General features: G+C 42.0%; 1 protein-coding gene across 2 annotated transcripts in view; it reads left to right on the top strand.

Moving 5' to 3' along the window:
* Nucleotides 1–6,472: 6,472 nt before the first annotated feature.
* Nucleotides 6,473–23,569, top strand: part of LOC138961839 (b(0,+)-type amino acid transporter 1-like) — a 28,163-nt gene continuing 11,066 nt past the window's right edge. The window contains exons 1-5 of one of the 2 annotated variants that reach the window (XM_070333513.1): nt 6,473–6,615; nt 7,201–7,276; nt 19,145–19,274; nt 20,623–20,724; nt 21,833–22,102. In XM_070333513.1, coding sequence (XP_070189614.1) covers nt 7,205–7,276; nt 19,145–19,274; nt 20,623–20,724; nt 21,833–22,102 — 574 coding nt within the window. In that variant the 5' untranslated portion in view covers nt 6,473–6,615; nt 7,201–7,204. Of the gene's footprint in view, nt 6,616–6,890; nt 7,277–19,144; nt 19,275–20,622; nt 20,725–21,832; nt 22,103–23,569 lie in introns of those variants that run through there. The other variant, XM_070333521.1, reaches the window with a different exon arrangement.

A 23,569-nucleotide genomic window follows, 5' to 3' on the forward strand; every position in this document is an offset into this window, starting at 1 on the left:
ATCATCTCCACGTTGGACTACAGTGGAACCCCTCTATAAAGACCCCCTCATTTAAGACTCTCCCCACCCCCCCGCGGGTTAGGGGGAAGAATTTACCCGATGCTCCCCAGCATGTCGTAAGAGGCGACCAACGGATTCTGTTTCTCCTTTTACCCTTGTTAAGTGTTTCTTGTATAGAATATAGTCAATTTTTGTAAAGATTTTAGTCAAGCAGTATATGTAAGAAATGTTAAGTCCTTTGTACTGGAAACTTGCATTCTCCCAGTAAGGTCATATATTGTACTACGTTGCAAGCCCCTGGAGCAAATTTTTGATTAGTGCTTTTGTGAACAAGAAACAATTGGCAAGTGGCTCTATCCCCTCTCCCCCCTTTCCCCGTCGCGATATAACCTTCGTGGTTGAAAACGACGTTAAACACCAAATAAAGAAAGAAAGTTGAAAACGACGTTAAACACCAAATAAAGAAAGAAAGTTGAAAACGACGTTAAACACCAAATAAAGAAAGAAAGTTGAAAACGACGTTAAACACCAAATAAAGAAAGAAAGTTGAAAACGGCGTTAAACACCAAATAAATAAAGAAAGAAAGACTCTCCCCAACTTAAGACCTTGCTTTTTCAGACTTTCTGTAAATTTACCCTCATTTTGAGAGTCTGTACTTATTAAGACCTGATTATCTTAGATTTGTGGAGGTCTTAAAATCTTTTTTTTCTCACTGTAGCAGGTTGGCCTGCTAAGTTGATGGATACATCTTTTTTTTAAGTAAATAAATAAATAAATACATGAATACAACAGTGATTGAAAAGATGAATAAATGATTGAATAAATGATTATAGATAGATAGATAAATAAATAAATTAAAAAAACGATGATTTTTAAGATACATAAATGATTGAAAGAATAAAAGAATACAAAGGTAAGCACACAAATAAAAGAAAAAAGAAGTAAATGTATACATTTATGACAAAAGAAAAGGACATGCAATGGCCTCGCATTTTGCAACAAGTCGTCAAGTGTACTCCTTTGTCACTGGAAGCCACTAAGTACATCCCAATAAAGCGCAGACTGATCGAGCCTGCTGCACCGAGAAAGTAACGAAGAAGAACGAGCTGACAGGACAGATTTTCAATCAATCAATCAATATGAAGCTTATATCGCGCGTATTCCGTGGGTACAGTTCTAAGCGCAGGGAGTTATTTATTTTATTTTAATTTTATGCAATTTATATCGCGCACATATTCAAGGCGCAGGGATTTATTTATGCCGTGTGAGATGGAATTTTTTACACCATACATCACGCATTCACTTCGGCCAGCAGATCGCAGCCATTTCGGCGCATATCCTACTTTTCACGGCCTATTATTCCAAGTCACACGGGTATTTTGGTGGACATTTTTATCTATGGCTATACAATTTTGCCAGGAAAGACCCTTTTGTCAATCGTGGAATCTTTAACGTGCACACCCCAATGTAGAGTACACGAAGGGACCTCGGTTTTTCGTCTCATCCGAAAGACTAGCACTTGAACCCACCACCTAGGTTAGAAAAGGGGGGAGAAAATTGCTAACGCCCTGACCCAGGGTCGAACTCGCAACCTTTCGCTTCCGAGCGCAAGTGCGTTACCACTCGGCCACCCAGACCACAGCTAGTTTGCTTCTTGGTACAGTGTGAAACCCCCATTTTAAGACCTCCAAAAATATGAAAAAATCAGGTCTTAATCAGGGAGGGAGGCTTAAATTGGTAGATCTTAAAAGAGGGATTCCACTGTATATGCACGCAGCCAGACACATACTCTTGGTCAAACGGTGCGCACATGTACGAACGAACAGCGATATATATATGTATAGAGTTCAAGACAAACGGACAGACACACCTGTAGACAGATACAGGAAGGGGGCCGAATGGAGTGACAGGTACGCAAGCACATGTGTACACACCATCTCTCTCTCTCTCTCTGTGCACATGTGTACACGCCCCCTCTCTCTCCCCCCCCCCCCTCTCTCTCTCTTTCTCTATCCGCGCATATCAACACAGATAACATTTCTATAAATTTGTGAATGTACCTATATATAGTCTCCATCACACCAGGGGTGACGTAGAGATCTGTCGATTACCCGGTCATCAAGTCAAGTCAAGTCAAGTATTTTATTGTTTTGGGCCCAGAGGTGAGATAAACCGCGACAGTGTCTCACATAGCGTACTAATTTCACACAACCGTGGATATCTTCGTCAGCTATATGTGTGGGTCAGGCCAAGTAGCTCGTTCTTAGACTGCACATAGACCAAATAATTTATAAATGGTCTATGGACTGCACTAATGGAGAGACTATGCTATGTTGAACAGGTAACCCAAAGCCGGTAGCCACACGTGTACTGTTTAGACTTCAACACTTTTTCGTCACAGGTTCAGTGTCTTTTACCTACTCAAACCGCAAGTGCAAGTGGCAGGATGACTTTTTCTTCTTCTGCGTGGTTTAAAAAAAATGTATACGAATTTTAATTTTTAATTTTTTTTAAATTTTTTTTTTACATGTTTGACTGTTTTTACCCCGCCATTTTGGCAGCCACACGCCGCTTTCAAGGGGAGTCAGGGAGACAATTTTGTCTGTCTTATCAGTCATTGCGGTGACCATATATTACTATTTGTATATATTGGTTTAAACTGTTTTATTCAACGTTTGTGCATTATTTACAAAAAACGCATATTGAGTAAACAACAACAAGCATAATGCTTATAGTGGTGTTTACAGTTTTCTAGAAAAGTACATGTAAATGGCGGCTATTGTACAGTTTAAATGAAAAGCAAGCAAACATGAAAAGAAAATTGAATGAAAATTGTACATCAAAACAAAAATCCGTTTAAGAATACATATATAATATTTATGGTGTTAGCGAGTAAGAGATAGGGAGGGAGAGAGGGAGGGGGAGAGTGAGAGAGAGGGGGAGAGTAAGAGAGAGAGAGAGAGGGAGAGAGAGAGAGAGAGAGAGAGAGAGAGAGAGAGAGAGAGAGAGAGAGAGAGAGAGAGAGAGAAAGAGAGAGAGAGAGAGAGAGAGAGAGAGAGAGAGAGAGACGAGTAGACGTATCGATTTTGCTTTCACTTTACATGTTTATCTGTTCGAAACGGCCGGACTGTCCAATAAATCCCTGCACTGTTAAAAAGATGTTTTTGTTAATTTTTGTTTGCAAGGAGGGGTTTCCATGGAGTAGAATATCTGTGTGTATGAGGTTGTTGGTTAGTTTGTTGATTGTGTTGTTTCTTGCAGCTAAGTGTAAACGGCATTCCAGTAAGAAGTGTGTTGCGGTTTCTGTTCCGTCACCACAGTCGCATACGCTGTTTTCCGCAAGGTGTCGCTCAACTAAGTCTTTCTTTAGATCACTAATATTAAGTCTCATTTTTGTGTGGATTATTTGTGTTTGTCGACTGCCACTGTAGAAGTAAACGGGAATTTGTGTGTCGTCTTTTGTTAAGTAATGTTTAAATTCCCCGAGGGAGTCGGTTAACTGTATTTGTTCAGGTAGTTGGTTCCAGAGTACTGTTGTCGAAGGAAAAAAGGATGTTTTGTACGTTTCTGTTCGATGTGGGGGTATACTTCGTTCTAAGGGGCGGTGTCTGTGGTAGGGGTTGTTGGCTGCTACGAGAGGTGGGAGTGCTGCTTGTAGGTATGGGGGGGGTCTTGTCGTGAATAATTACGCCTTTCAGATAATGATTGGAGTCCAGATTCTCCGTAAAGCTTAAAGTGACTGGTTCCGCGGACAGCTCCGATGATTGTTCGTATTGCATCTAGGTTTAACTTTTCGAGTTCATCTGTTAGGGTTTTGCTACAATTGTCCCATATTATGTCGCAATAATCAAAGTGTGGTAGAATGAAGGATTTAAACATAATTTCCAATGATTTTCGACTCAGTCTATATTTGTATGTACGCAAGCAAGCTACGAGAGTTCTGCACTTTGCAACAAGAGATTTTATATGTTCATCCCATTTACAGTTGTTTTGTATTATTATTCCTAAGTGTTTGTGATTTTGGGAACTTTCAAGGATGGTATTGCCAAAGTTTAGATCTGCGATATCAGGGGTTCTTTGTGTACAAAAGTTCACCAATTCAGTTTTTGCATGGTTAAATGCTACCTTCCATGTTTCTGCCCAATTTACAATTTTTTCAAGATCTGAGTTTAAAATTTCGGCACGGATGTTGTGATTGGCTAAAGACAAGTACATACTAGTGTCGTCAGCAAAAAGCTTAATCGTAGATTCTATATCACGTACAATGTCGTTTACATAAATTAGGAAGAGCAAAGGTCCAAGCACTGAACCTTGAGGAACTCCCGCTACTACTGGAAGATAAGTTGATTTACTGCCTTTTAATACAACTGCTTGCTTTCGATCTGTTAGGTAGTCTGTAAACCAGTTTAATAATGGCCCATTAATTCCAGCGGCTTCGAGTTTATGCAATAAGCCCCGGTGCCAAACTCTATCGAATGCTTTGGATATATCAAAGAAGATTGCTTGGGTAGTTATTCTATTATCGAGTGATTTGCATATGTCATTGTATATTGTAAGAAGCTGGTAAACAGTTGAGTCTCCAGGGATGAAACCGGACTGCGACTCTGTAATGATATTGTTTTGTGTTAAGTAGTCAAAGACATGAATTTGTATACATTTCTCTAGTGTTTTGCCAACACAGCTTAGGAGGGAGATTGGACGATAATTACTACATGTATCTGTGTTTCCCTTTTTATGAACTGGTGAAACGTGGGCTATTTTCCAAACTGACGGAAAAAGTCCTTCACGTAAAGACCGATTAAACAGTGCAGTTAGGCTGTCACAAATCACTTCGCAGCTCTCAATTAAAATTCTATTGTGGATTTCGTCTGGACCGACTGCTTTTGTTTTGTCTAGTTTGTTAATCGTATTTATAACTTCTTCGACTGAAAGTGTGAGAGTGTTTATTCTGCAAGGAAGCCTTGGTACTTCAGGAATGTCTGACATATCGTCTTCGACAATGGACTGTTGGATAAAGAAGTCGTTGAACAAGTTTGCTTTTTCTAGGTTAGTATAGTAGGTTGTTCCGTTTGACGTCAAAGGAGGAATTTCATTGGGGTTTGATCCTTTCTTTGATAAGAATGATTTAACTAGTTTCCACCAATTTTTAGTACCAAAGTTATCTCCACTGGATACTTTTTTGTCTAATTCTTTTATATATTCTAATTTCCGATTACGAATTGTGTCAGTATAATTATTGCGAGTCATACGAAAGTGTTCCCAGGCCTCAGGTGTGTTTAGTCGCACTGCTGTATCATGAACTGATCTTTTTTTGTCGCGTAGTTTTATAATTTCCTCTGTCATCCATGGTGTGTCTTGATCGCGAACAGTTATTGTCTTTACTGGCATGCATAGTCTTGCGACACTTAACAGCTTTTCGGAAAATGACCTGGCAGCTTCGTTGACAGTGTGTAGCGTTGCAATGCTCATCCAGTCGATTTTCCTCAGTTCGATAAGGATTTTTTCTTTGTTTAATTTGGAATAGTTAAATGTTGTTCTTTTAGATGCAGGAGTTTTATGTATGTGTTTCTTAATTGTCGCACATGGCACAGAATGGTCGCTGCAAATAGGGGGTAGAACGTTAATGCTTTGCACGATGTCTACACTCGAGGTAAGAATAAGGTCAATGCATGACGATGTTGTTTCTGTAACGCGGGTCGGAAGTGTAACTAGTTGTTGTAGACTATTTAAAGTGATAATATCAAGAAGATGCTGCGACGGGTTGTTTGTAAAATCTTAATTGAAATCACCAAGAATAATGAAGCGGCGATATTTTTAATTGACTGATCGATTAGTTTCCAGTATTCTACATTAGAGTTAGGCGGCCTATAAAATGTACCTATTAACAGCGTATCCTGGTTTAATCTAGTTTCAACCCATACGGCCTCAAGCTGGGGGATCAGAAGGTCATGCCTTGGTTTGCACACAAGACTGTTTTTCACGTATACTGCTACCCCGCCGTGGGGGTCGTTAGGTCTGTCTTTACGAATTGGGGGGTGATAACCTTTGTATATATTGACAGACACACAGACAAATACGCACACAATTTCACGCAGACACAACTGCACGGACATACAGACACTGACAGACACACGGACGCAAACACACGGACACATGAACACGCACGCACGCACACGCACACCCACACACCCCCCCACACACACACACTTACACCGACACACACACCGACACACACACACACAGACACACACACACACACACACACACACACACACACACACACACACACACACACACGTTTTCTGTTTATTTTGTTATCAAGATCAAATACCGTTCCATGCAGACTCTCAAAATCTAGTCATTCCAGTCATTCGCCTACACACTAATAATATAACTGTAGATTTCGGGTATCACGTATCACGTTAACAAAGTTCCACACCACTACCATATAAATATAGCATGGGCGCGAAGTAGACACACCATTCGCCTCCGACAGCAGACTCGCTTGGCTGATTCAGGCCCAGTTGATCTGCCATACAGAAAAGTGTAGCTGCAGTTCGCTGCAGTTCGGTTTGTCACAGTCCCCCACAGTCTCTGAGCGCGCTTGGGCACATGTACGTAGGATAGCCTACATTGATTGTGGAAGACATGCGTAGCTTAAAAGGATATCATATTCCTTCCTGTCTGAACTCTCATGTGCAAACAACATAGATCTGCACAGGCTTTTACATGCGATAAGAGCATCCTACCACTTGGACACATACCAAAAACTTCAACCTTGCTGCTCCCTTCGCAGAGTGAGATCACCCCCCCCCCCCTCCCCCCTTGAAATAATTGTGTAGATTATAGGTGTTGTTCTTCACGAAATGAATTCAACGTAACACTCCGATTCCTGGCGTCTAGAGTGCAGTCTTTCTTTCTTTCTTTATTTGGTGTTTAACGTCGTTTTCAACCGAGAGTGCAGTCATGCGGTTGAGTTTTGGTTTGAGTTCAAGTGGAAGGATGCTCTTAATATCTCGCAAACAAAACCCAGGGCTGATCTGAAGTATGTACGTGATGGTTTACACGTACGATCACGAGTCGCTCGATAGCTCGAACCATCAATCATCTAGCTGTAAGAAAGGTCGCGTAAACTGTTGTTCTAAATGATCACGATCAATAGTAGCAAACATCACCAGACTGTTTTCTTCACCCCGCAGAAATATGGAGGGTGGCCAAGAAGAAGGGGAGCGAGGGTCACCTTTGCTGACCAACGGCAATGTGGCAACACTGACCGTAAGTTTTATTTTTTATTTTTTATTTTTTATGTTTCTTCTTTTTTTTCTTTTTTTTTTCTTTTCTTTTTTTTTTCTTCTTTTTGTTGTTGTTGTTGAGAGAGAGAGATCAAATCAAATCAAATCAAATCAAATTTTGTTTTACGAGGGTTGTGACATAATCAATATAAACGAGCTTCTTTTCAACCAGCCCTCGCCAGAGAGAGAGAGAGAGAGAGAGAGAGAGAGAGAGAGAGAGAGAGAGAGAGAGAGAGAGAGAGAGAGAGAGAGAGAGAGAGAGAGAGAGAGAGAGAAGGAAACAAAAACGTATTATCTTTTTTGTGAACGCCTGCCTCACGCGTCGTGCTGCTTCAATTGTTCGGAATAATTGTTTTTCTTCGTCAGCTGCCGGTCCATACATCATTTATGATTTCAACGATAGTCCTAACAGTCTTATATTCTCTGCTCAAGCAATACAATCGATCACGTAGTTTACTGATTGCTAGCTCTCAATCAATAAGCGGAACAAAGTTCAAGTGCCGTACTCACGCAATTGCTGAACAGGGTTATAATGTTCGCAATCGTTAGATTATTCTTGACCTCTCCGGCGAAACTATGTCAGAGCCCAAGAAACGTACCTCGCATGTGGTTCGACCTTTTTGTCCTGATGTGCACGTAGAAGCGAAATTGGCTAGATGGGATGGGGGTGGAAGGTGGTGGTGTTGAAGAGAAATTATCTTTATGCACATCCAGCGCGGATTTTCAGGTGCTATGATATCATACAAAACAAAGGATTTAACAATTCACAGAGACCTCTGAATCTAATCGTTGTTTGTTTGCTGTTTTGTCGGTTAACACGTGTAGCCTACTCATAACTTCGCGAGATAACAAGAAATTGCTTTGCTGTGTTGAATGTAGACTGCACAACGTTTCAAATAAATACAAGTGAGAAATATATCTGCGTTTACCGTATAACTTGCCTAAAAAAAAGTAAAACAAAGAGGAGGGCCTATGTCCATCGAAGATTCTTTTGAACTTTGTTGTTGTTGTATTTGTGTGTGTATTTGTGTGTGTGTGTGTATTTGTGTGTGTGTGTGTGTGTGTGTGTGTGTGTGTGTGAGTGTGTGTGTGTGTGTGTGTGTGTGTCCCTCCCCGGTCACCCCAAAAAGATGCTTGAAGGATTGGAATTAAAATATAGAGCCCCTTTTCTTTCAATAAACAACAAGGTTACTTCCACGGCCTAATACATTGAGAAGGCAGTGATCACGGCTGCGATACTCAACCCTCGAGTAACTCAAACTAACCAATCAGACATCAAAGACTTTTATTGAACTTTTTCATCTCTTTCCGCAAAAGAAGATATTCTGTTCTTTTCTTTCACAAAGAAGTTCATTTTCCGGGCTGGAGATTGACAGATGTTTCGAATGGCAGGACTAAGTTAACATTAGCAAAAAGCGATCTGTGACCGTGTATTTTTTATTTTTTATAATTTTATTTCGGTAAACAAGAACGGATCCAGGTTATCTCAGATCGTGGGAATAAAAATAAACTACGCTTAGACGATTGGACTTTGTATTCAATCGAATAACCTATATGCTTTGACGATTGGACTTTGAAATCAACCAAACACCTTCGCAGTAGGCAGAAAAGCGTTTACGTGTTTTATTTTTCTGTACACGATTCACTTGTATTTGGTGTCAGGCACTGCTTACAGAATATGAACGCAAGGATTTTGTCTTCACATTTATAATTCACAAATTCGGTAATTTGCAGCACCAGTTGGTCTTGTGTATAAGAGCTAGTAGGCAATACACACAATCGCTGCGTTGGCTATCTCTCTCTGTGTCTCTCTGTCAGTCTCTGTCTCTGTCTGTCTGTCCGTCTCTGTGTCTGTCTGTCTGTCTGTCTGTCTGTCTGTCTGTCTGTCTCTCGCTCTCTCTCTCTCTCTCTGTCTCTCCGTCTTGGTCTGACTGTCTGTCTCTCCCCCCTCTCTTTGTGTCTGTCTGTGTGTCTGTTTGTCTGTGTCTGTCTGTCCGTCTGTGTCTCTCCCTCTGTCTTTCTGTCTCTCACTGTCTCTCCCTCTCTCTGTCTCTCTACCTCCCCACCTCTCTCCCCCGCCCGCCGCCCCCTGCCCCCACTCTCTCTCTCTCTCTCTCTCTCTCTCTCTCTCTCATTCTCTCTCTCTCTCTCTCTCTCTCTCTCTCTCTCTCATTCTCTCTCTCTCTCTCTCTCTCATTCTCTCTCTCTCTCTCTCTCTCTCTCTCTCTCTCTCTCATTCTCTCTCTCGCACTCTCTCTCAATAACTCTGTCAAAATGTTTACATGTCCCTACAAGGGATCCCTGCCACATGTATGTCAATCAATTTGTGCACTTAGCTGAGTGTTGGTCATTTAACGACATCTGAGGTGCGTTGCTTAGGCAGACCGTAACAGAACGTTTGCAAACGTTTTTTAGGCAACGCATAGTTTTGTCGTATCGCTCGCGAACGCTCGCGAACGTTAGCAAGCGCTTGGTACGAGTACCATTGTCTGGGGTCACTGAAGCGTAACAAAGGCGACAGCTCGCCGAGAATGGTCTAGGCAACGGGGGTTTGTGCCGAGCATTCTGTAACTACGTACCTGAGAGGTGGCACGCCAGAAACTATTGTTTTTGTACTGAGCTTGCTGTTTGACTCTCTCTCTCGTTCTTTCTATCGCAGTCTCTCTCTCTGTCTTGCGTGCTCTCTCTCTCTTTCTCTGTCTCGCTCTCTCTGTCCCTCTGTGCCTGTCTCTCTGTCTACGTCTCTGTCTCTGTCTCTCTCTTTCTCATTCTTTCTTTCTTCCATATCCCTCTCCCTATGTCTTTCTCTTTCTTTCTACCTCTCTCTCTATATCTGTCTGTCTCTCTTTGTGTCCGTCTGAAAGTCTCTCTCTCGTATCTTTTTTGCTCTCTTTCTCAGAGTCTCTCTCTCTCTCTCACACACACACACACACACACACACACACACACACACACACACACACACACACACACACACACACACACAGAGTCAGAGCTAGAAGAATGCGTGCAGATAGTGACACTTGCGGGTTATTGTGATGAGGCATACAGAGGGAAAGGGTTAGGGTTAGGGTTAGGGTTAGGGTTAGAGAGATAGAGAGAGCGAGAAAGAGAGAGAGAGAAAGGGAGGGAGAGACAGACAGACAGACAGACGGACAGAGAGAGAAAGAGAGAGACAGAGACACGGAGAGAGAGAGAGAGAGAGAGAGAGAGAGAGAGAGAGAGAGAGAGAGAGAGAGAGAGAGAGAGAGAGAGAGAGAGAGAGCGCAAGCTATTTACTCCTAAACCTTCACCTTTAATCAACCTTTATTGACTGTGACATGAAGACCACAACACTTTTTCACGGAATCAACAAGAAATCCAACTGTGAATCTGACCACCACCAAAAAAAGGAAAGCCCCTGCTTCTCCACGTGGGGTACGAAACACACACACACTCACACAGATATCCTGAGGGCCAATGCTGTTACAAGTACAAAGCGACTGTTTGCATGATCGCCCCCAATATGCATGCATGAACTCGGCCGTCAGCGAAGAGACGGGTCCATTTAGTTGAAAGTAGGTTGAGAGGGTAGAACAGTTCGCCGCGAACATAGCGTTGCCTACAGCATGAAAACTTTTTGTCTCTTCGCGAACAGATTGTTAGCTCTAGGCAACGCACCCCAGATGTTGTGCCCATCATCAATTGATTATTATCTGCAACAGATGGTTTTAACAGAGTGAAATAATAAAGGAGCACATATTGCACAAACCCAAAGTGCCAGTCGATCAACGCTGCTGTTCTGTACATGTGTATGCACATGTTAATGTCAAACAATAGGTTTAGACAACCGTGAACATTTTGATTGCAGAATGTTCGCAACCATTCTCAGCAATGAGGTGGAATTGCGACGTGTGAAGTGATAAATGATCTGACTCAGCATAATATTGATAGGGTTTTTCACAACAGCTGTTCTTCCTGCAAACTTCAGCAATTAACACATTTCCTATAATTGTTTTAGGGAACTGACATTTTCAGGAAACTTGTCACGAAGTGGTTTGCATGTGAATTTATTATGCGTGTTCTGCCCTTTTGCACTGTCTCTACCCTTTCACACCAAACACTTCAAAAACAGAACTTGGGAGGATGCAGGCTCATTATTTCCTCAACCAAAACAACATACTTCTTCACTTTAAATACATCAATACGAACAACTTTTCAACACACAGTTCGCACAATCTTCCAGCTTTCACTCAAGGCATGTAAATACATATTATAACAATACTTTCTCAAATATAGATTAACGCACACAAGAAGGTACCAACAGACACTCACGAGTTCGTCTCACGGCTCACTGCATGTCGCCAGTTCACTTACTTGTCCCGCTGAATCGTCGTAGAATAATGAATTCAGATGCCAACACACAGAGATGCTAACACACACCTTTCGCTGAAGATGCCAACACACACCTTCCACTGAAGATGCCAACCCGCACCTTTCACTGAAGATGCCAACACACATCTCATGGAAGATGCCCACACACACCTTCCAGGTTTCTCCCCGAGAAACCCTTCCGCCCGTAGCGGAAACAACCGTCGTCAGCTACGACCGGTCTCGATGAAGACTCCACTCGTCTAGTCATCTGCGCAGAGGTGGTCCCTTGCTTCCACCGTCGTCTAGCGCTTCTCTCGTGTAAGGTCCCTCCCTTATACGCCATGGAAAACCCTCATGGAAACTCCTAAAGAATTTAACCAAGTCTTAATACAACATTCTCTAAAACCATCTCTTCTTCCAAACGTTCATGTACCACTCATACATTCTCGTTCATTCCACGTTCACATTCCGTACAGATTCAATATCCAAACTAACACTTAATCAATGAATAACACTCCCCATACAAAGCATGACCGTCTTAAACATAACATAAATGCCTAGCAATTATGTTCAAGAAATTCCCCATGAAAAACCGTGAAACAATTACATCAAGAATTCTCTCAACGCTTCACACTAAGATTGGGTGCACTTTATACACACTAACCTTTACGCTCCAGCTATGTATTCCAGCGTCACTAATATACAACATAGTAAATCATTTACCTTAAGAGACCCGTCTCTTGAAAGAGTACTTGTTCCCAGAACAAGTCTGACACACGCTGAACAACCTTCCCGGTTGGAAATCTCACACGCTGTGACGTTATTTACCTCAGACCAGCTACATGTCTCAAACACAACTCACATCAAGCTAAGCCAGTTTTACGTGCAACACCCGAAACACGTGAATAACGCCAGTCCGGTCAGCTACCCTCGCCTGTACAACATTTAGGGAGGTTAAAAACACGACGTGGTTTCACCTCACAAATATGCTACTCACATCTTTGTGACATCCCCCTTCCCGGGGAAAAAAGAAAATTCTTGAGTTTTCTTTTGATCAAAGCAAACTTCTTTTTCCACACATCCCATAAACCTGTGGTATGCTCTGATCTACGAATGACCTGGACAAAATGTCTGTCAACGTATTCCTGTCTCATGCTATTGGATGAACCTCGAATCCTAATTCTTGCCGTTAAAGACACCACCGCATCACATGTTTTGAAAATGTCAACCATCTTTCCAAACACCTGTTTCATATCATCTTTTTGACTATCTGTCAAACCAGGATCAAAAACAATATCTCCGATTGTCTCTTCCTTCCCCTTAGGCAATGTAGGTAACGGCAACGTTTTTCTCTCCTCAGTCAAAGGTAACACTGCAACTTTTGCCTCTCCACCTTTACTTGAGACAACACCCTGACTGCCACAGTCAGATCTCAGTGGAATGCCTTCGCGACATCCACTACTTACTTCCTCAACATCAACAACTGTCTCTGCACAACCTGCATACTTCTCATCCTCACGTGACACACTCAACACCTCTTTCAATGTCTCATCCTCTCTCAGCAAACTTTTCAGATCCTCCATGTTAACCGACAAATCAGGAGTAACCACATTTTTCAATGGCACCGGGGAATCCTCCAGTTTCTTTTTGGCTTTTGCCCTACTCGTACCACACACGACCTTCTCAAGTACCATGTCTTCAGTGATTTTCTTGTGACTTACATCAGCACACAATCCAACACCCTGCGTATTCCCAAGGAATAAATCTACTCTGGGTACCACACCCCGAAGATTACCTATCACTAGGTCAGCGACTGGGTCTGTGAGCACACAACATTTCAACTTTCCCTGAAAATATGGGGTATCGACAACCACTTCCGCCAATGAATACAAATCAATCCGTCCACTAAAACCCTTCACTCTTTGGACCTCTCCCTTTATGTACTGGCTTGGTAAGACCAACGATTTTCTTACCCCAGCTACATTAGCTCCTGTGTCTCTCAGTACTGAAACTTGCTTCCCATTAACGAGACCTTCCGCTAATGGCAACGACCCGAATGCCGCCGAGCTAACCAACACTCCAGCGTCCTGACAACCCGCTACCGACTTCGCTGAATATGCTACCCGAATACACTCTCTAGCGTAATGGCCAAACTGCCCACATCTGTAACATGTGTCCTGATTCTGCTGTTCAGTACCTGTATCTCTAGTACTTCCTTGCTGCCATCCTCTTCTACCCGGCCTACGATCATCTCCTCTGCCTTGAAACCTGGTATTTCTGCTCATACCATCCTGTCTTCTGCCACTATCACCTTGACCACGATTGTAAGACTGTCCTGATCCTCGATTCTGATTGAACGCTACATTTCCAGTCCCCAAAGGATTTACTTGACTCTTTCTGGCCAAACATTTATTTGGATGGGCTGATTTGTACATTTCTGCGCTAGCAATCATGTCTTTTGAATTTTTACAATCACGTTCTTTCAAAAAGACTGCCAAATCAGTGCATACACTGGTAAGAATCTGTTCACACAACACAAAATCAAACAAAGCTTCATATGAGGTTTCTATATCCGACAACCTCAACCAACGGTTGAACAAATGCGTCATCCTTGTTACGTATGTGCCAAAACTTTCATCAGCCTCTGGCTTCGTACTGCGAAATTTCTCCCGAAATCCCTCTCGAGTGCACTGAAACTTCTTCAACAACTCTTTCTTCAAGTCTTCATACGACAAAGTACCCGTTGAAAACAACGAATGAAACAATGACAATGCTCCACCCTCCAGATAAGCTGATAAGTACGTAGCCCACTCTGAATCATTCCATTTGTTCGCCTTTGCATGCGTTTCAAATCTGAACAAGAAACTGTCAATGTCATCTTTATCTTCCTTGAACATGGGGAGTTTTGGGTACTGGGGCCTAATGCTGGGACCTGATCTCCCACCTGCATTCCCACCCGTACCTTGCTGCGCTTCTGCTTTCTTAAACTCCAAATCCATTTTCCTCGCTTCAGTATCTGCTTCTAGCCTCTTTGCATCCAATTCCATTTCTAACTTTCTTGTCTCAGCCTCAACTTTCTTTGCTTCAACCTCAGCTTCTATCTTCTTTGCCTCAACCTCAGCTTCAGCTGCTACTTTCTTTGCTTCAGCCTCAGCTGCTACTTTCTTTGCTTCAGCCTCAGCTGCTACTTTCTTTGCTTCCCTTTCCTGACTTCTCTCTTCTCTATCCACCTGATCCTGGGCAAACTTAAACAAAGCATCTGCCTTTAACCCATGCTTCTCTCCCAATGCCAAATAATCAGCATATGTGTTACCACCAGTATCACTAGTCTCAGCCATCTTTACAACGTCACAATATCAAAGTAATCTCAAAGTAATACAATGGTTCAAGTAACAAGTTCACAAAATTGTTTTAAGTATCAAAAAGTTGTATCATACACCAGTTTCTCGCAATACTAAACACACACAAAAGAGTATCATAAAATACTAAACTAAAAGAAATCTTGTGCCTTTTTAAAAACAATCCTCAAAATGTTTACTACTTAACTATTTACACCACCAGTCTCAAAAATAAACACACTTAATAGAGTCCAAAAAAAAAATTATAATTTAGAAAATATTAGATTAAACAATCAATAACAACTTCAAACACTTGTCAATCAATGTCAAACTAACAACTTTAGAACATCAACAACAACAAAAAATAACAAATAAATTAACTGGAAATTTCAAAGTTTCTCAAACCCAAATAACACACTTTAAATGAAAATTTCAATTCCACACACCACTAACCAGCGTCAGATCCTTTAAGGAAAATCAATCGCCAGAGCAAAACCGAAACAAAATTTAAATCTTCTCAACGACAACAACAAAAAAAATTACCCAAAAAATTTGTCTAAGTACAAATGTTTGCAAAATATTACTAACCACAAATTTTTTTTTTTTAAAAACCACAAAAAATTAAACAAAAAACCCACAAAACTTTCCCCAAACCAACAACTAAATATCAAACACTAGTATAGGGGAGATAATCACCCTATTACTAATCCAACTACAAATAGGAACAACAATAACAATAATAAACAAACACTTTTCAAGCCAGAGTACACAACTAAAAAAAAATCAGAGACCAACCCAAAAAAATACAAAATTTCAGAATTTACAAAAAAAAATGGCACACCCTATACTATTTTATTTAAAATAAGCCTGCACCTCAACGACAACAATTACACACAACAATCAATCCAAGATAGAATCTAAGAAAAATAGTTTTAAAAAAACTATAGGAAAGGGAGCTAGAATTTAGATAGAAAGATAGTTAATAATTACACAGAAAAGGAAGCAAACAGAAACTAAGGCCCTCTCTACGTACGAACTATACAACTACGTAGACCCCTAGAGCTGGAGAGGGGGTGTCCAATAACATACACATAAACTCACTACAACACGCAAAGTATCAAAGTATGTATATTTAGCTACCCTGTAAGCACTTATCAACCACTATTTCTCAATTCTGAAAGGGAAGCAACTGCTTTTTAACTACAACAAAAATCTATCCTTAGAACAAAAACCTATTTAGGGCTAAGTCGGGGTCACCACTGTCACGAAGTGGTTTGCATGTGAATTTATTATGCGTGTTCTGCCCTTTTGCACTGTCTCTACCCTTTCACACCAAACACTTCAAAAACAGAACTTGGGAGGATGCAGGCTCATTATTTCCTCAACCAAAACAACATACTTCTTCACTTTAAATACATCAATACGAACAACTTTTCAACACACAGTTCGCACAATCTTCCAGCTTTCACTCAAGGCATGTAAATACATATTATAACAATACTTTCTCAAATATAGATTAACGCACACAAGAAGGTACCAACAGACACTCACGAGTTCGTCTCACGGCTCACTGCATGTCGCCAGTTCACTTACTTGTCCCGCTGAATCGTCGTAGAATAATGAATTCAGATGCCAACACACAGAGATGCTAACACACACCTTTCGCTGAAGATGCCAACACACACCTTCCACTGAAGATGCCAACCCGCACCTTTCACTGAAGATGCCAACACACATCTCATGGAAGATGCCCACACACACCTTCCAGGTTTCTCCCCGAGAAACCCTTCCGCCCGTAGCGGAAACAACCGTCGTCAGCTACGACCGGTCTCGATGAAGACTCCACTCGTCTAGTCATCTGCGCAGAGGTGGTCCCTTGCTTCCACCGTCGTCTAGCGCTTCTCTCGTGTAAGGTCCCTCCCTTATACGCCATGGAAAACCCTCATGGAAACTCCTAAAGAATTTAACCAAGTCTTAATACAACATTCTCTAAAACCATCTCTTCTTCCAAACGTTCATGTACCACTCATACATTCTCGTTCATTCCACGTTCACATTCCGTACAGATTCAATATCCAAACTAACACTTAATCAATGAATAACACTCCCCATACAAAGCATGACCGTCTTAAACATAACATAAATGCCTAGCAATTATGTTCAAGAAATTCCCCATGAAAAACCGTGAAACAATTACATCAAGAATTCTCTCAACGCTTCACACTAAGGTTGGGTGCACTTTATACACACTAACCTTTACGCTCCAGCTATGTATTCCAGCATCACTAATATACAACATAGTAAATCATTTACCTTAAGAGACCCGTCTCTTGAAAGAGTACTTGTTCCCAGAACAAGTCTGACACACGCTGAACAACCTTCCCGGTTGGAAATCTCACACGCTGTGACGTTATTTACCTCAGACCAGCTACATGTCTCAAACACAACTCACATCAAGCTAAGCCAGTTTTGCGTGCAACACCCGAAACACGTGAATAACGCCAGTCCGGTCAGCTACCCTCGCCTGTACAACATTTAGGGAGGTTAAAACCAAGACGTGGTTTCACCTCACAAATATGCTACTCACATCTTTGTGACATAAATGTCCTGGTTTTGCAAATTTAATGCAACAATAATATGTTACGCACGCACGCACACACATGCACGCACGCACGTACGCACGCACGCACGCGCACACACACACACACACACACACACACACATACTCTCTCTCTCTCTCTCTCTCTCTCTCTCTCTCTCTCGTTACTGAAAGTCAACACACAATTATAAATTCTGCATGAATTTAGAATACTCAAATTAATGCTATCGAGAGGTTGCAAAGGACTTCAAAATGCAGTTGAAACACACTACCATGGGTAGAATTATACCTCAAGTGCATAGCAGCGTCACGCCCTGATGCGCACGACCTTCTTAATATGAAAACCTGTCTCACATTACATTGTCGGTATTCTTCTGCATTTGAATAACTCGCCCTGCATGCTGCGTTAAACATGTTACGAATGCATAAACTTGAAACAGCTCTTCAACCGATCGACGCTGTCTTTTGAGATGTACGAGAGACATAAAGTGTCAGCATGAAAACAGGTTTAAAAAAATGCAAGAAATGCTTCAGTGCATCAAAGAATAATAATTGTGTAAGCTACTAAGTAGCTGGATTACTCAGAAAATTGAATAACGTACCGTTGCATGCACAGAGCAACAGTTTGAGTGTTCTTTGGCAAGACAGCAAGGTTGTGTGCATTGATCAAATCCCACGAATGCTACGCTCATGGTTGTAACCCAATCATAACACACTCCTCGAAACTGATTGAGAAGAAGGCTATTTTTAATTTTTTAATGTTTTTGATTTTATTTAACTCATTCAACCTTGTTGGTAGATGATTTTAGTGTCTGAGGAGACAAAGGGGTTTTACTCATTAGCTTTGAAATGCATGTCTTAGCGGAGAACTAAGCTTACAGTTGCTAGTCCCTTTCTTGCTCTCTTGCATGGGTGCCACCCACACTCGTAGAGCCAACATCATTCGAAACTGCATGGCCTACATGGTTTACCTGAATGGGAATGATGAGCGTGTCACCACAATGGCACGTTAAAGACCTCGGTCATTTTGCCACAAGTGCAGATGGCTGATACCACCTAAACACGCATACACTTGTGTATCTCGTCAAAAGCCGTGAGGGCGGAAAACTCGAATCATATAACCCATATCTTTTCCTTAAGAGGCGAAATATTTAGCCTGTAGGACATAAAGCATTCTCTCTTTCCTTTTTACATTAATAACAATAACAATAACAATAACAGCACTTTATTGTCAATTAAAATATTACATAAAAATGGAAATTTTTCTTCGGCACACCCTGCCTGCCTGTAAACGATTATAACAACAATTGTATAAGACGACACACATAAAACATAAAACATAAAGGGGATACAATCAAATATGATATTGCACTATGTGAATTTACCCTCTTATATCACAGGAGTTGGGTTTCACAGCAGAGTAATCAAGTCAAGTTTTGACTAAATGTTTTAACATAGAAGGGGAATCGAGACGAGGGTCGTGGTATATGTGAGTGTTTTGCCAAAAGAAAACGCACGTGGGCACTAAAATGTCCATCTACACTGTGTCCATTGATTGCAGACAGAGAAGAGCAGCAATGGCCACCAGGTACAGGTGGACAGTTCGGACACTGACCAGAAGATCGGTGTACGCATGGAGAGAAATGTTGGACTGGTCTCTGGAACAGCGCTGATCGTCGGAACAATCATTGGTGAGTGTAGCTGCCAATTATCAACGGCTGTTATGCTATATGGCGGAATAAAGTCTTGTTCTTCTTCTTGTTCTTCTTCTTTTTGTTCTTGTTCTTTAAGAGAGAGAAAAAAGTTTGGACATGTTTTTAGAACTGTATCAATGAATCTGTAAACATACCAAATCTTCTATGATGTACACCAATTGAGATGCATTCAGACTTTTACACACGATACATCGTCACTTAAAGGCATATGTACGCGCTCCCGTGTTTACAAAGTGTAGTTTGCCCATAATCGATGTCAAACGCACCATAAGACCATGTAATGACGATATGTCGCCATGCGCGGACCATATACATGCATTACAGCTTGTTTTAGAGTCTCAAAAACTTTGGATGTAAACAAAGACGCGGAGTTATTTCCCTTGCGTCAACGCTACCTCTGTTGGCAAATCTATAAATAGGACGATCCAGATCAAAATGAAAATTAACATATCTCAACATTGAAGGGGTCCTAGACCACAATATTTTGCAGGGAACTTAATTTAGCATGTCTCCAGCTGTTGGTAAAGCAATTAGCGTGTATAGTCATCGAGTACATATGGCTTTAATTCTTACCTCAATTCAGTGCTGGTCTGATTGCTTCAAAGGGTAAAGGCAGTTCCATAATACTGCACCGAAAAAGCAACGAAGAAGAACGAGCTGACAGGACTTGTGTATCTCGTGAAAAGCTGTGAGGGCGTAAAACTGGAATTTTCATATAACCCATATCATGTCCTTAAGAGGCGACATATTTAGCCTGCAGGACATAAAACATTATCTCTTTCCTTTTATGTTAGAGATCGATCTCCACTACTTTTGGGCTAGTTTTATGGGAGCGGTGCCCATCTCCTCTCCCTCGCTGCCTTTGTCTTTCCAGACCCTAAATAGGGCCAGGTATAATTTCATGTATGCGGCAATAGTACCAATGAAATTTATTGAATAAACTTGTTTAAACCAAATAGGACCAGGTACCCATTTTCAGCTGGGTAGACTGGAGAGTGCTCGGGAAAATCGGGCATTTGTATTCGCACCGGATTGGGATCGAACCCGCGACCTCCAGCGTGAGAGGCACTGGCAATCCGGCTCTTAATTGCTTACTGTTAAGAAAAATCTAGAGCACGACACATCATCACTTAAATATAACTTCAATTCATTGCTGGCCTGATTCAGTGATTGCTGACTGTTAAGATCAAACTAGAGCATGATGCACCGTCACTAAATTCTCTCCTCAATTCAGTACTGACCTCATTGCTGACTGTCAGAACAATCTAGAGCCGGAATTATCTGAGTTATGATTTGTATACTGGTATCTCCACGTTTATTTCAGGTTCTGGCATCTTCATTAGTCCCAAGGGGATGATGGAGGGATGTGGCTCAGTGGGCATGACACTATTGCTGTGGATGGCCTGTGGACTTCTTGCCACTATGGGTAACGCACCGTGTGTGTCACATGGGCAGAGGGGAAGTTTCTCTCCCTGTGTGTGTGTGTGTGTGTGTGTGTGTGTGTGTGTGTGTGCATTTGTGTGTGTGTGTGAGTTTGTGTGTGAGTTTGTGTGTGTGTGTGTGTGCGTGTGCATGTGTGTGCGTTTGTGTGTGAGTTTGTGTGTGTGCGTGTGTGTGTGTGTGTGTGTGTGTGTGTGTGCATTTGTGTGTGTGTGTGTGTGTGTGCGTGTGTGTGTGCGTTTGTGTGTGAGTTTGTGTGTGTGTGTGTGAGTTTGTGTGTGTGTGTGCGTGTGTTCGTGTGTGTGTGTGTGTGTGTGCGTCAGTGCATGTGGAGGGAGGGGTGGGAGGGGGGTGGTAATGGATGTGTTTGTTTGTCCGTCTGTCTGTGTTAGCAGCCACACAATCTTGAACAATATGGTCAAATGGGAGAGGAAGACACCTGCGTCTGTCTTCTTTTTTTTCTGCTCCCCCCCCCCCCCCTTCTCTTCTTAAACCCCCCCATGTATCTCTGATTCTGGCATATCTATCTATCTCTCTCCCTCCCCTCCCCCCCCCTCTCTCTCTCTCTCTCTCCCCCCTCTCTCTCTCTCTCGCTCTCACTCTCTCTCTCTCTCTCGCTCTCACTCTCTCTCTCTCTCTCTCTCTCTCTCTCTCTCTCTCTCTCTCTCTCTCGCTCTCACTTTCTCTCTCTCTCAGTAAAATGTTTGTTAGGGTAACACATCGAAGAATGTCCGTTATCCCTTAAATCTTCTGACATGCTTCCGGATGAGAACCACTTGTTTTGAATAATCATACAGTGATACAGCTACGTTCTTACTTTTTTGTCGCTATTTATTAGCTTTCTAGTATGGTTTTGGCATGACGTTGTTAATTGTAGTGATTTGTGATTAGTAAGTCTGCATTCCTGATCAATAGTGGTTTGATGTTGTTGTTGTGGGTTTTTTTAGCCCCCGGGGCCAAAATCTAATTAAAAACATGGGAAAAACTTGTATTTTGTTTCATTTTTAAAAACCTTCTGCAGTTCACTTTCACAAATTCATTTCTCATGTGAGATAATAAAGTTGTCTATGTCTTTATCTATGTCTATTTTTCAGGAGCGCTAGTGTATGCCGAGCTCGGAACCGCCGTGCCAAAATCAGGAGGAGAGCATGCATACCTCCTTTACACCTTCAACCGTGGAGCCAGCGTGGGCACCCCGGGTAGAATACCCGCTTTTCTCTACGACTGGATAGGAGTGTTGGTCATACGACCCACGATGTTCGCCATCATGGCTCTAGCTCTGGGAACCTACGCGGTGAAACCTTTCTTCCCCGACTGTGAGCCCCCTCCAATGGCCGTGAAACTGGTCACCGCCGTCGCTATGTGTGAGTTGTAAGTGTGAGTGAGGCTGAGCGCGGTGGTGGGTGGAATGGGGTTGGTGATACGGTGGAAACCCCTTTTTAAGACCTCCCAAAATCTGAAAAAAATCAGGTCTTAAAACTGAAGGAGGCCTGGGGTCTTAAAACGGGGATATATTTTCAAAGGTTCTGACCAGAAAGTCTGAAAAAACAAGGTCTTGAAAGTGTGGGTGATGCTGAGTGTGGTGGTGGTTGGAATGGGTTTGGTGCATACAGTGGAACCCCCCCTTTTAAGACATCAAAAAATCTTGGGGAAAATCAGGTTTTAAAAAGGAGGGGGTCTTAAATTGGGGGTACATTTACAGAGGTTCTGAACAGAAAGTCTGAGAAAACAAGGTCTTAAAAGTGTGGGTGAGGCTGAGTGTGGTGGTGGTGGTGGTTGGAATGGGTTTGGTGCATACAGTGGAACCCCCCTGTTAAGACCACCAAAAACCTGAAGGAAACAAATCAAGTCTTAAAAGGAAGGTGGTCTTACAATGACATTTACAGAGGTTCTGGGCAGAAAGTCTGAGACAACTAGGTCTTAAAAGTGAGGGTGTCTTGAGACAAAGCCTTAATTTCAGTTGCAATATTGTGACATATGTACATTACAGCAACTGTAAAAATGAGCTCTTTACGGGAGCAGGAATAAATAAGTTGGCGGATATCTTTGAGAGGGGAAAAAGTGATACAAAGAAAAGATAAAGGAGAGAGTATACCGAGGAAAGAAAAACAGGAGACGAAGAGGAAGACATGATCGACGCACCGGTCTTTGGACAGGCAATTATGATTACTATGGAACGCCAAAACTGAATTTTAACCCAGTGGAATCTACCGGTAGATTAGCAAATCTACCCGGTATCTCTGCACTGGATTGGCTCTCTTAAAAATACCGGTAGAAATTGGGCCAATGGGAGCCTAAGATACCCAGTAGATTTTGATGACACCAATACTACTGAAGCGCACGGAGGACAAAATAGCAATACACCTTATGCAGTGAGGGAAATGACCTGTGAGGTCAGCAGTAGATTGAAACATCATGTAAGAACCGTCTGTTTTTCGCATTCCGTGGGAAACTCGTCGGTTTAATTTTGCTTCTGAAGAACGGCCCAAAGAGAACCTTTTCATTGTTTATACACAGAGCCGAGGTTGTTTTGAAATCCAACAACAGATAGACTGCAAAATTAAGTTCCAAATTTCAGAATTTGAAAAAAGGAATGGTATGTTTGGGAAGGTTTCTTCTTCTTCTTCTTCTTCTGCGTTCGTGGGCTGAAACTCCCACGTACACTCGTGTTTTTTGCACGAGTGGAATTTTACGTGTATGACCGTTTTTTACCCCGCCATTTAGGCAGCCATACGCCGTTTTCGGAGGAAGCATGCTGGGTATTTTCGTGTTTCTATAACCCACCGAACTCTGACATGGATTACAGGATCTTTTTCGTGCGCACTTGATCT

The sequence above is a fragment of the Littorina saxatilis genome, linkage group LG1, assembly GCF_037325665.1.
Source record: "Littorina saxatilis isolate snail1 linkage group LG1, US_GU_Lsax_2.0, whole genome shotgun sequence".
In the NCBI taxonomy this organism is placed as follows: domain Eukaryota; kingdom Metazoa; phylum Mollusca; class Gastropoda; order Littorinimorpha; family Littorinidae; genus Littorina; species Littorina saxatilis.